General features: G+C 36.1%; 4 protein-coding genes across 5 annotated transcripts in view; 2 read left to right on the top strand and 2 right to left on the bottom strand.

Annotated features, from left to right (window-relative positions):
* LOC109133262 lies at positions 3472–3977 on the top strand. Its single transcript, XM_019246249.1, has one exon. The coding sequence runs from the start codon at positions 3589–3591 to the stop codon at positions 3814–3816; it is 228 nt and encodes a 75-aa protein (XP_019101794.1). The 5' UTR covers positions 3472–3588; the 3' UTR covers positions 3817–3977.
* On the bottom strand, positions 4132–7810 carry LOC104779203 (ubiquitin carboxyl-terminal hydrolase 25). Its single transcript, XM_010503581.2, has 8 exons — positions 7297–7810; positions 6498–6960; positions 6327–6402; positions 6148–6240; positions 5813–5899; positions 4886–5733; positions 4667–4792; positions 4132–4505 (listed from the first exon to the last, which is right to left on the bottom strand). Exons 1-8 carry the CDS (start codon positions 7475–7477, stop codon positions 4394–4396), a joined length of 1986 nt encoding a protein of 661 aa, XP_010501883.1. The 5' UTR covers positions 7478–7810; the 3' UTR covers positions 4132–4393.
* Positions 8072–10509, bottom strand: LOC104779209 (probable sugar phosphate/phosphate translocator At3g14410). 2 transcript variants are annotated; one of them, XM_010503587.2, is made up of 7 exons: positions 10268–10509; positions 9651–9758; positions 9507–9541; positions 9270–9382; positions 8896–9157; positions 8534–8802; positions 8072–8434 (listed from the first exon to the last, which is right to left on the bottom strand). In XM_010503587.2, exons 1-7 carry the CDS (start codon positions 10367–10369, stop codon positions 8304–8306), a joined length of 1020 nt encoding a protein of 339 aa, XP_010501889.1. In that variant the 5' UTR covers positions 10370–10509; the 3' UTR covers positions 8072–8303. The 2 variants fall into 2 exon arrangements, with proteins under 2 accessions (XP_010501889.1, XP_019101791.1); XM_019246246.1 differs by lacking the exon at positions 10268–10509 and having other exon boundaries at positions 8304–8434; positions 9487–9541.
* Positions 10939–12560, top strand: part of LOC104779225 (peroxisomal (S)-2-hydroxy-acid oxidase GLO2) — a 5670-nt gene continuing 4048 nt past the window's right edge. Inside the window, exons 1-6 of the mRNA XM_010503599.1 lie at positions 10939–11049; positions 11196–11351; positions 11462–11586; positions 11716–11762; positions 11899–11976; positions 12067–12072. Coding sequence (XP_010501901.1) covers positions 11215–11351; positions 11462–11586; positions 11716–11762; positions 11899–11976; positions 12067–12072 — 393 coding nt within the window. The 5' untranslated portion in view covers positions 10939–11049; positions 11196–11214. The remainder of the gene's footprint in view (positions 11050–11195; positions 11352–11461; positions 11587–11715; positions 11763–11898; positions 11977–12066; positions 12073–12560) is intronic.

Here is a 12560-nt window from a genome sequence, read left to right on the forward strand (position 1 = left end):
AAAAAAAAAAAAAAAAAAAAAAAAAAAACATGGCGTCTGTTTCGAGCATCTAAACTAAGTAAATATGAATGGTTGCAATTTGACATAACAGGGAAGGTGATTTAAATTTCATGTAAATTGAAAACAAATAGATATATTTTTTTAAAATTTCTAATGCACTCTAGTGACATTAGTGATTTTTAAAAAATAACGTGACTCTTGGAAAAATAGTATTTTCTTTGAGGAAATTGCAATCGTGGATCATAAATGAGAAAAAAAAAATAGTGTGGTGTCTGGTAAGATATATATATATCTCTTATTTGGCAAAAAAACGATCATGTATATGAGTAATGCGTATCACAATTCACAACGTGCGTTAGGATTAAATAGCGTGCTTTCAGATAAAATACCATGCTATTTAATTTGATGAAATTACCACGCAAATCTGAAGATTGAATGGTGGTAAAAAATATCCAATTTCGTTTCCTTAGATCAAATGTATTAAGGTCCTATACCAGCTGGACTCCAAAGTGTAAAATTGATATAACTTTTCCAATGTGTAAAATTGATAACTAGAAGGCTCAAAGGTATTGGTATTAAGTGATCGACTTCTTGCTCAAGTGATTTCACTTATAAGTTATAACACTTGCTTAATATAGTTACCCAAAAGTATATTCCCTTATACAATTTTCCAATTTCTGGATGATAAGGGGAATAAAAAGGAAAGAAAGAGACAATATATGATACTTTAATAAAGTGATGTTAGATTCTAATTAAGTTCTCACGAAAAGTTAAAAGTGAACGAAATAAAAAAGTGTTTCTGTTTTGTTTTATCTAACCAACAAAGTTTCTCAGATTTTACAAGAATTTAAAGGAACATATATATGAAGCATGAAAGACTTATTAACGAGATGAATAATTTTGAGACAAATATCGAATAAGTAAAATTTGGAGGGATATATGTTACATATATGAGATGATAAGTCCGATCCATGACTACGAGTGTGTAGATATTTATATCTGGAAGCTAACATGGAAGAATAGAGAACGAAGGAGAGCCAAGGTCAACTTGCCAGACACAAATCAACAGATTGTGAATGAGACCAAATCAATGGTCATAAACCGGTTGTGTTTTAAACCGGCAAGTCATCCTTGGCTCAATTCCATTCTTTATTCCTTCATGCAAGACCCTCTGATACAACCAAAGACTCCAATCATCTTCTTTCGATCGGATCACGAGCTAATTGTTTCAAATTTGTTACCTCTTTCTTGACTCTTGTGTGTTGTGGTAAAAGCCTACTCGAGATATGCCGGTATTTATAGGCATACAAATGCGATTATAAAATATGTGTATTGTTTTATTCATAGATTCCATTTCCATATGCATGGCTGGGAATTTTGACCAAAACCCTAACTCAAGAATGAAATCTAAAAGATAGGATCAAAGAATATAATCTAATAGATGGGATGACCACATTTTCCGATTTAATTCGAACAGTTTATATTCGTTCCACTACTTTATGGCGCAGACAGAAATGTGTAATTATGCAAGACAAAGAAATCTATATAGATGGTCGTAGAAACCCGTAGAAGAATTTCATTTTTAATGGATAAGTTTATAAGACTACTTCCCATTTCACACTGTAAAGACCATTCTCTAGTGAAATATATATAGATGGTCTTTACAGTGTGAAATGGAAACTAGTATTATAATATCAGATTCTATATACTGTATGTCTATAATGGCATGTTTGTAATTGTATACATTAATATTAATACGTTTTTAAGCATTCTTCAACAAGATTTACAAGTTCTAGCTAGAGTGGAGCTAATCTGAAAGCTTACGTTAACTAAGTAACTAAAGGGCTCAGTTTATTAGGAAGATTCCAAAACAAACCTTTTCTATGTAAATGGAGACGGTGGCGGGAAGCTTGAAGTAGCAAAATGGTCCCATGCGACGCCGTATTGGCGCGGCCACCTCTCTCCGCCATGCAATAGCTAGAGGTGGTCCTCTTAAATTATTTTCTTTCCGTGGTTTCTATAAACAACCGTATCAATTTATAATTGCTATACAAGGTACGACGTCTAACAACTATGTTACCTGAATTGTCCCATCGGCGCATTAAATATGTGGTTGAATTTTTCTTATAACTTTATAAGTGATTTGATTAGTTTGTACTTGGAAACTGGAAAGTGTTTATATTAGTAAGTACTGTAGTAACATACTAACACATCCATTGGATGTCTAATAGCATAGTTTAATATTTGATTTCATCAAAATAACTTCAAAGTGAATATATAAAAAGATTAAATATAAAACATGACTTAATATATCTATTATTAGTTGGATGCCCATAAAAAAATTTCAAAATTAGTTTGTTTTATAAAAAAAAGAAGAAGCAAACTTTCTATATTTGAACAAACCAAACTTAAATACACAGCACCTACAAATTGGCTTTTCAATTTAGTAAGAGACGACGGTAGTTTAATGTAAATGTCATCTTCACGAATTAATGCTAAAAGTTAGGCAAATCTTTGGTTGGCCGACTCATTTTGCTATGATATGTTACCATTATGTTGCTGTCAAATTTTTTATTTTCCAGAGTTGGAGAAAGAACGGGTACGTATATATTAATCGGGTACGTATCATATCATACAGCCATATATATTAAGAGGATTAGAACAGGGAATCTAATATAAGTATTAAGCAACTTTTTTAAAAAAAAAATTATAAAATCAATCATTGAGCTACCTTATTTGAATGCAAGTAAAAGAGTGGAAATTCATAGAACTATAATTTGAGAAGAGAAATTAAAAGCTCAAAAGGTGATGGGTTGTGGCTAATTTATTTCGGCTAGAATTATAAATGAAGAATCCCTACACCGTCGTCCCTTTTGAAAGCAACTTCGTACCTATCACTTGATTTTTCACCCGTACCAATGTGTTTAATTTATACTCCCTTCGTTTCAAAATATAAGATGTTTTAGCTAAAGCACGCATAATAAGAAATGTTTACTTTAAAAAAGTTTAACCAATCAAAAACAAGATTGCATAAAATAAATAATAAGAAAATATAAAAGTAGTTTAAAAGTCGCTTTAAAAATTGAAAACATCTTATATTATGAAACAAGCAAAAACCTCTAAAACATCCTATATTATGAAACGGATGGAGTAGATATAATCTGGTTTTGATTGTTGTTGAGGTGGTGTTTCTGTAACCAAATGATTTCATCATCATATAGGTTTCTAAGTTAGAGATGGTTCTAATTTGTTACACTGATACTCACTTGACTTTGAAGTTACCAAATGATTAAGCTCGTTGACAAAAAAAACAAGTATTGTTTTATGTGAATTATACCATATCATTGAAAATTAGGTTTGATTATTGTCGGGAGTCTTTTAAGTACTCTTCCTTATTGTCCTTTTCTAGATGAAAGTACTTCATACTCTCTATAAATTCACTTCAACTCTCACCAAAATCATTCACAAATATCGTGTCAACAATATCTCATTGTCTCTCTTTTCTATCTTTTTGTCTTTCCTTCCCATGCGCAACGAAGAAGCTTTCATCCCCCAAAAATCTCTTTTCGACTCGGTCAATAATAAACAATGGAATCAGTTAAGACCTCCAGGTTCATCACTGAGGTGGCTCCGGCTAAGTTTATATCGGCAACGAGAGAACCATTCAAGAACATGTTGACAACAATCTCCGAGGAAGACTTTGATTTTGAAGAACTAGTCAGAGCCACTGCAGAGAGACTCTCTTCTTCTTGTCCATGCTCCTCCTCCTGGTCTCTTGCTCATTACGCCAAGATCAACAGACTCTCTTCTTCTTAAATACCATTCAATTGCTACTATCCCAAAATGCATTTCCTTATTTCAATAAAACCGAAGAAACCATACGTTTCTTGGCCCAAATCAACTTTAAAGAGAATCCATTTTTTTTTGGAATCTCTTCAGCATCAGAATATTTTTTTAATCTATTTCTCGTTGTTGAACACTTTGTGTTTATCAAATCTCGAATTACTACCTATGATCGATCCTAAATGTTTAAAGAACACATACAAACAAAAACAAAAAAAAAATCCAAGAACGTTCTTATATAATTTCCACAGGACTGGTAATAAATTTTGTGTGAAGAAGTTTCATCGATACGAGAACAAAAAGAAGGCTTTATATTATACAGAATGAGATATGTATTAATTTTTCCTTTTCCGGTAATTTACTTTTTACTCTCTCTTCCAAAAATGTAATTACTGTAATAATAATAATAAGAGACCCTCACAGGAAAAAATCTCGATCCACTCTCATTGTATCACACCAACCAGATGGGACCGAGTAGTGTGTGTCTTAGGGAACCAAGTTGAGGAGCATCCAGAGATTTGAGCCATTTTTGTTCAAGCAAAACAATGGTTCACGAGTACTTCTTCTTGCTAATTTCCCAGATACGATTTACCAGATCTGCTTTTAATTCTTCTGGAATCTGCGATTTTAAACTTGTTTTTACATCTTCAATCAACCTCCTCCTGCAACAACAAAAAGATCCAACCATCCACAAAATGAATTAACATTTGATGACTATATGAAGCACGAAGCTAAAAGAGGTTCCAAATATATGCAAATTCTAGCTACTATACTCAAGCAAGACGCACTGAAAATATGAGAAGATTAGTCAGGTTCCACTTACTTTAAGTCGTTACCATCTTCTCCTCCTGATTGCTCTGTGCGCAATCTCTTCTTGGCACGCATGGATATTTGTACCTTATCATACCATCCGCATGACCGTAGATGTGACAGCGCATCTTTCTTCAGGCTGAGGAAATTTGTACACACAATCAATTATAGGTTAGCTATGGCGTCAGATACAATCTTGAGTATTAAGAAAAAGGCACAAAACTGAAATTACCTCTCTTTTATTGCTTCAAGTTCATTCCGAGATGATTCATCTTTTCTGAGCAAAATGCAAGGGTCTTCTTTTGTTGAAGAGCCCAAGGCTTTGGCTTGAGTGGTAGTACCACCGTTCTTCTCAATTTCCTGGTGATCAGTTTCATTTTGTGAGCCATTACTCTCGCATGGATTAGATTTATCCTTGTGGTGATCACCCCCATTGCTGGAGCCATTACTATGCCCATTGGGTTGCAATGCCACTTTATGATTACTACTACCTGGTGCACAGCCGTTTTCTTTAACTCCATTGCCACCATTTTCACTACCAAACTTTCTCTCCTTGCCAGAGAAAACTCTAGCTGACGAAACTGATACACTATTCTCTTTGTTCGCCTTTGGAGCTATGTTCTCATCTTGGTGGAAAGAAAGTAGTCTACCATTGACCGAGGGAGAGACCCTTTTGGCACAAAGGTTGACAGATATCTTCGCATGTGGCTTTAGAGGCGCCAATTCAACTTTGGAAGAAAGCAGGTTATCCTTTTGAAGGGCCTGCTCGGTTCGTGGTTTGGGTCCAATGAATTTATGGGGCTTTGTAGGAGCCAGGTTAGCCTTCTGGAAGGACTGCTCGGCTTGACGTTTCATGTTGAAACCATTAAGGGGACCAATAAACTTCTGGGGCTTTGATGTCTCGCAGCCGTTAACCTCAGGAGATGTAGTCCCATTGGATGTTACCAGAGTTTTAGCAGATGCTGGCCTCGGGTTGGAACGGCTGAAAAACAGGATATAAGCTTTCTCTGACAAAACCTCCTGCAAGGTGGAGCGTGAGACAAGAGAATCATTGCAGCAATACCATTGGCCCAAGGAATCCTGCACAAAGGAGTTTAAGAAATCAGCAAGCAGTACAAGAGTTCGCGTTGCATAAAAATTTGAAAGGCAAGAAACGAACCTTAACGTATGCATAATAATGCCCAGATTCAGGAGAAAATCCTGCATGCACAATTATTCCAAAAAGCTTGTACTCCGTTTGAGGGTCCTGCAATTTTTGGCAAAGTAAATCACTTAACAAAAAGTATGAATTGAAAGTACAACTTAAGAATATATGAACGCTGCAACTTCATACTATATTCTGTATGCAAATCATGTCAAAAGGATTAATCAGGTTTAAATTCCAGTTAAATGCTACACTATAACACTATAACCTTGAACTTTCTGATATGTAACATCACTAACAAAAACTGGCAATAAACTTCACGCTTAGTTGAAAGTGTCAGAATCTTGTACCTTGCTTGCTTTACTCATATAGTTCGAGAGAACCAGAATCTCACCAAATGAAATGGCTTTATCAATCTTCCCACCAAAAATGCCCCCAAACCTCTGCAAAACCAATTTATTTAAACAAAATAAAAATATTATATCTAAAATAAATGTCACATTTGGTAAACAGAACATGATGAACTTACTTTCAATTGAATAACAAGGACATTAGGGGATTGGAGTACAGACATCTGCTTCCTTGCCGTTACCAATTTCGTACAGCTAAACAAATGGAAAAAGTTCAGTTATAAAAAACAACAGAACCTCAAACAGAAAGAGTCGGAAATAAAGACAACTAGAAGATTCAAATCACTTACCTCTCACATCTATACTTATTGTTGCCATCTAAGATCTCAGGTTGAAAGAACTTTTGCAACGATTCCTTCAATGAGCTACTGTTCAAAATTTCAAGACTAATATCCATAATCTCATCCGCTTTATTAGACTCCGCACCACAAGACAAACACTTCACCTGGCTCTGCAAAGAGCCACCAAAAATATCCTTCACAGCAGTATTGCCATTAAAGGGCTCATTACCCTTCATTCGCAACTTCTTCAGACGGAGAGATGTATTGTGGCATGCATCAATGACATACCGCAAGAACTCATGAGCGTCTTCTTGACGACCAAACTTAAAATGCTCAGCAAAAATTTTAAGGCAGCTAGAAATCTTGTTAGGCGCATCGGTTGTAAGATCCACACTAAGAGACCTTGCTATTCTTCTCTCAACTATGCAGAAAGGACAGTCCCGTTTCCGCTCCCCATCCACAAATGAGTCGCCTATCAAACAAATCGGTCCCGAGGGGAACACATCACAAACAAAAAGCGTCAGAACAACAAATGAATAATAAGAAAAAAAAAGCTAGTAAGAAATAGAAATATCTCTCTGATAAGCAAACTACAACAAGACCAAAACCTGTATGAAGCTTATGATCAACTTCCTAATGTAAAAGTCTCGAATCACGTATCAGCCAATAACCTTAAAGCGTGAAATCAATACGGAACACGAGAGAAAAGTAATCTAATCGAAGAAACATAAGAAAAAATAAAAAAAAATCTCTGGAAACGAGAGAGAGAGAGAGAGAGAGAGAGAGAGAGAGAGAGAGAGAGGCGTACAGTGAGAGGAGTGTTTATGAGTAAGGCAGAAATTAGCGAGAGGAGGAGTGTAAGTGAGACATTGAAGGACACTATTGAGGTAGCAGGTGTTGCCGAGATTTCGTAACCCTAAGGGAGGACCATTCCTACGCTTCTGACTCAGTAGACTCGGCATCCAGCTCATCTGCGGTTTATATCCCATTCAAAATCGGTTATTCTCCGCCGGAGAAAACCACAGAAGCAACCGCTCATCGCTGACTCGCCGCCACGGCGTAGCCAACAGCTGCGATCGCATCTCCCTCCGCCACCAACAACGAGGGCGTTTGTTTTCTCTTTCTCTGTCTTTTGTCTCTAATTCACACGCTTAGGCTTCTCCGTCGATTTCTAGTAGAAATTTTATGAGAAGATTTAACGATTTCGAGGCTGAAGAAGGAAGAAGAAGATCGAATTCGATGAAAGGTAACTGCCGAGGGAAGAGACCCGCCCAGCAATAAACCCCACAAATCCTTTGCGAGGTTATAATTACCCTTCTCCCTTTTTTTTTTTCTTTTTTTTTTTTTTTTTCATAAATTTCCAGGTTGGTGAACAAATAAGGAAATACTCGTTACTGGGCTTTTTAGGCCCATTTTTAAGCCAATAGGAAATCACAACACATTTATCTCCATTTAATAATATTTTAATTTAAACTGATGATAATAATAAATTGCAAAAAGAAATAACTGATGATATATACTATTACCTAAAAACAAATTTAGTTCTTAAAAAAGAAAACATTAAGCAAAATTAAATATTTTTGTTTTATTTTCTGCCATATGTGAATGACAGATCATCATAGTATTAAACCTACAAATTGTGAATAAAAAATATGAGAATCGGATAATTTGATTAAATCTTTTTTTTTTTCTTTTTTCTTTCTGGTACAGAGTTTGTGTAAGTTATATAGTTCGGACGGTACATATGACAAAACAAACAATCAAAAAGATTACCTCAAAGACTGACGATGAGAAACTACATTTTTTAGGCCATCATCATCTCTCTGTATTAGTATAAGCTTGTGACACTAACGGTATTGAATCACCATCTGCTGGAGTTTCTGAAGGAACTTTGGATGCTTCCTTCTTTAGCTTATGGTTGTTATAAGCCGCTACACCCGCAATGGCTGCGTATGAACACCAAGGACAACATAAGAGGAAGCTTGATGATAATGCTCATGATTCTAAACCAACTAAAATGTGAATGTGAGGAGTCTTTGTCTTACCAATGGCGTAACCGAAAAGATTGATTATTGTGAGTTTTGTGTCGGCAAAGAGAAGAGCTGAGACCAAGACAACCACCCAGTCCTTGACAACGCCAGCAACTCGGATAGTGAGAGCGCTCGTGTGAGAAATCACCAGGAAAACAGACAAGTTGAGGGCAAATGTACAGAGGGAATTAAGGGTCAACACTACAAAATGGAAGTTCCATGTGCCATTGCCTTCCATCTTCGATTTCTCTAGAAAGATCCACGGTACAAACAAGCAAATAGCACTGCAAAAAGGAGGCACTTAAATATAAAGCAAACTTTAGGCTTACATAATGAGTGAACTGATTTGAGATGGCTTCTTCTTCGATTTCACTTACCTGCAGGGACTCACGTAGTACATAAGCGAGATTGGGTTTAATTTGATGCCCTTCCTCTTGACAAGAAGTTCCATAAAGATCAGCCTCAGTGCTTCTCCAACGACACCACCCATTTGGTAAACCACTCCGATCCAGTTGATATTTAATTCTCCATAAGAAGCCACTAAAACACCGAAACTTATGATAGACATTATCAAAAGCATCCTGCAGCTCATCATTTCAAGTCCAGCAGCTACTCCAAGAATAAAGACAGCAACAGGCACTGCAAGTATGATTCAAGAATATATTGGTATCAACAGTCCCTCTTACTTAGATATTTCAGAAGAAGTAGACATAAGACTTATGAGGAAACGAGAGCAGGAACAGATTCTTACTTATAGCCTTCAACATCTGCGCAAATGCAACTGATATGTATAGGTAGGCAGTGTTTCCCAACCAGAGGGTCATCGCAAACATTGCACCTATTGGAATAACTGATGTAACGTATCTGAGTACATAAAGTAAGTTATTTATTACTTAACCATAGATCAATACTACATTCGTAATTAAAACTATGGGTATTTTCAACTACTCCAAAATCAAATTTCTTACGAAGTCTCTTTCCTCCTTACATTTCTAGTGTCATTCCTTCCTCAACCTTCACGGTCTTCATGGAGAAATAAATAGAGTAAAAAAAGACCAAAAAATTAGAATCTTTGCATTCACTACTCAACTTATGAAGGTCCAATACAGAAAGATCATTAATTGCAATTTACCTTTAAAACTTTGGTAAGAAGAAAGCACAAGACAGAGGAAAAGATCATATGGAGTAAAGTCAATCCAAGCGGATAAGGGAAATTTATTTCCTTAGATGACAAAACCCACTGCAGAAGAGCAAGTCAAAAGACAAGAACATTAAGTCATGATTCATGAAGCAAAATTTTATTAACGCAAGCCATGTCTTCAGCAAAAGAAGGAAATAGTTAATTGCTACAATATTGGACTCAGTGGTGAACTCTGATGCATAATCAAATAACAAACAGGTCGCCATTAAACACATTCAACTGCTCAGCAACAGTCCTCAAGACTTTAAAATTCGAGCTATTAATTCAAGCAAACGCAAAGCGATCAACCTAAAAACATGAGCATTACACATAACCTATGCTTAAATGAACACCTGATGTTGATTTCTACACTACCCATGGATTCTAAAATCAAGCTATTCAAATTCACATTACATCGAACCTCACACACAAGCGAAAGCTCAATCCATACAAAAACTAGCGATCGGATTTATAAAAAATTAGAAAGAGCAAACAAAAAAAAAAAAAAATACGATGCGAGACGAGAAGACAGATCCAGGGAGAGACAGATTATGAGATTTAAGATAAACCTTATTGAAGAAGATTTGACCACTAGAAAGTGCGATGTAGAGTAAAATGTAAGCATAGGTCACGAATTCATCTCTCATAAAGCCTTTGCTCCGATCCGCCATTGAAACTAAAAATTATGATCTCCGATTGTAGATAGCGTTTTCCCCTCTGTTTCTTCTTTTTCACTTTTTCGATTACTTTGTGTTCTTCTTCTTTCGTCTTCTCCTTCACTCTCTGTGTGTATATATATTTCACTTCTCAAATCTCAAACAAATCAGCTAAAATAAAAGAGACGATGACGACGACGACGTGTTTGTTTTGCATATTATGGGCTTTTTTCCTCACCACATTTAAAGCGGCTCAATAGTTTTGGGCTTTTATGCTTCAAATTAGGCCCATGAATCCTGCTCTTCTTACTTCACACTATTTGTTGTTTATCTATCATCAGTTTCAATTTCATCATCCATATTTGGATTTATGTATGGATGTATGTTCTTTAACAAAAGAAAAAGAAAGAAAAAATCATTTGGTATTGTGAAATTATTATTATTTTTCCTCGAGAACGTGAACGATAATACTTTAAGAAAATCTAAGGAACACACAAGTTGCTTGTGTGGATTAGACACAACCCATCCTGATTTTTGTCTGTATCTCCTCAACGATTCTTCACCTCCAGCTTCTCATCCTATCAAAAATATATATTATTAACACTTAAACCAAAAATATAAAAGTTGGGATATATATGATATAAGCTTTCAATCAATACCCTTCATCTCTCTCGAGAGCTTCATTCCCAATCAAGGTGTGTGTTGTGATAGATTATGTGTTTCAAGACCAAACAGAAACACTGTGTGTTTTGAATTCTTGAGATTAGAATAGTTGTTATGACAGTCTGAATTACACAAAAGGTGACTGACTAACTTCAGGCTTTTTAACTCTTTTTGACAGAGACAAGCATCGTCGGAAGATGGAGATCACAAACGTTACCGAGTATGACGCTATCGCAAAGCAGAAGTTGCCTAAGATGGTATACGACTACTATGCGTCTGGTGCAGAGGACCAATGGACTCTTCAAGAGAACAGAAACGCTTTTGCAAGGATCCTGTGAGTTGTTTTGTTTTTGTTATGATAAGATTATATACACTTTTTGTTGTTGGTTTTTACAAGAGATGTGATTTGATATGCATACCTTTGGCTTTGGGATGATTTAATAGCTTCCGGCCTCGGATTTTGATTGATGTGAACAAGATTGATATGGCAACAACCGTCTTGGGGTTCAAAATCTCCATGCCGATCATGGTTGCTCCTACTGCCATGCAAAAGATGGCTCACCCTGATGGTAAATGACGTTTTGGTTTTTCCTCTGAAACACTATGTAGAAACTGAGTCAATTTTAGAGATTGAAAACTAGCTTTTTAGTATCACTAGACACAAAGACTAAAGCATGTTCAAATGGAAACTAATGCAGGGGAATATGCTACGGCTAGAGCTGCGTCTGCTGCTGGAACAATCATGGTATGTTATTCTATTGTCACGAATGGTTTCATCGAAAGGAAGATTTTTAACCTTCTCGGTGTTTAGAGCTTCTTAGTCCACAATTCATGCATAACCATGTCTCTGACTTATGATCATTTCTTCCATGATATTTCAGACACTTTCTTCATGGGCTACTTCTAGTGTTGAGGAAGTTGCTTCCACAGGGCCAGGGATCCGATTCTTCCAACTCTATGTAAGTAATTTAAGTCGCTTGATAAACAATCCTGATATACCTGGTCACACTTGATGGCTCAGGCTCACACATTATGATTGTTCCGAGTAGGTATACNGGTACAAACAAGCAAATAGCACTGCAAAAAGGAGGCACTTAAATATAAAGCAAACTTTAGGCTTACATAATGAGTGAACTGATTTGAGATGGCTTCTTCTTCGATTTCACTTACCTGCAGGGACTCACGTAGTACATAAGCGAGATTGGGTTTAATTTGATGCCCTTCCTCTTGACAAGAAGTTCCATAAAGATCAGCCTCAGTGCTTCTCCAACGACACCACCCATTTGGTAAACCACTCCGATCCAGTTGATATTTAATTCTCCATAAGAAGCCACTAAAACACCGAAACTTATGATAGACATTATCAAAAGCATCCTGCAGCTCATCATTTCAAGTCCAGCAGCTACTCCAAGAATAAAGACAGCAACAGGCACTGCAAGTATGATTCAAGAATATATTGGTATCAACAGTCCCTCTTACTTAGATATTTCAGAAGAAGTAGACATAAGACTTATGAGGAAACGAGAGCAGGAACAGATTCTTA

This window comes from Camelina sativa, chromosome 1, assembly GCF_000633955.1.
Source record: "Camelina sativa cultivar DH55 chromosome 1, Cs, whole genome shotgun sequence".
NCBI lineage: Eukaryota > Viridiplantae > Streptophyta > Magnoliopsida > Brassicales > Brassicaceae > Camelina > Camelina sativa.

Bases quoted from the DNA above. Each gene is read 5' to 3' on its own strand.
- LOC104779203 (XM_010503581.2), bottom strand. From the start codon at position 7,477: ATGGGATATAAACCGCAGATGAGCTGGATGCCGAGTCTACTGAGTCAG. The intron at 6,403-6,497 runs GTAAGTGATTTG...CCATTTGTTTAG, and splicing joins AATAAGTATAGATGTGAGAG to CTGTACGAAATTGGTAACGG. The intron at 4,793-4,885 runs GTAATTTCAGTT...AAATTTCCTCAG, and splicing joins CTTGAAGCAATAAAAGAGAG to CCTGAAGAAAGATGCGCTGT.
- LOC104779209 (XM_010503587.2), bottom strand. From the start codon at position 10,369: ATGGCGGATCGGAGCAAAGGCTTTATGAGAGATGAATTCGTGACCTAT. The intron at 9,158-9,269 runs GTAAGAATCTGT...TCATACTTGCAG, and splicing joins GCAGATGTTGAAGGCTATAA to TGCCTGTTGCTGTCTTTATT. The intron at 8,435-8,533 runs GTAAGACAAAGA...GTTCATACGCAG, and splicing joins TCTTTTCGGTTACGCCATTG to CCATTGCGGGTGTAGCGGCT.
- LOC109133262 (XM_019246249.1), top strand. From the start codon at position 3,589: ATGGAATCAGTTAAGACCTCCAGGTTCATCACTGAGGTGGCTCCGGCT.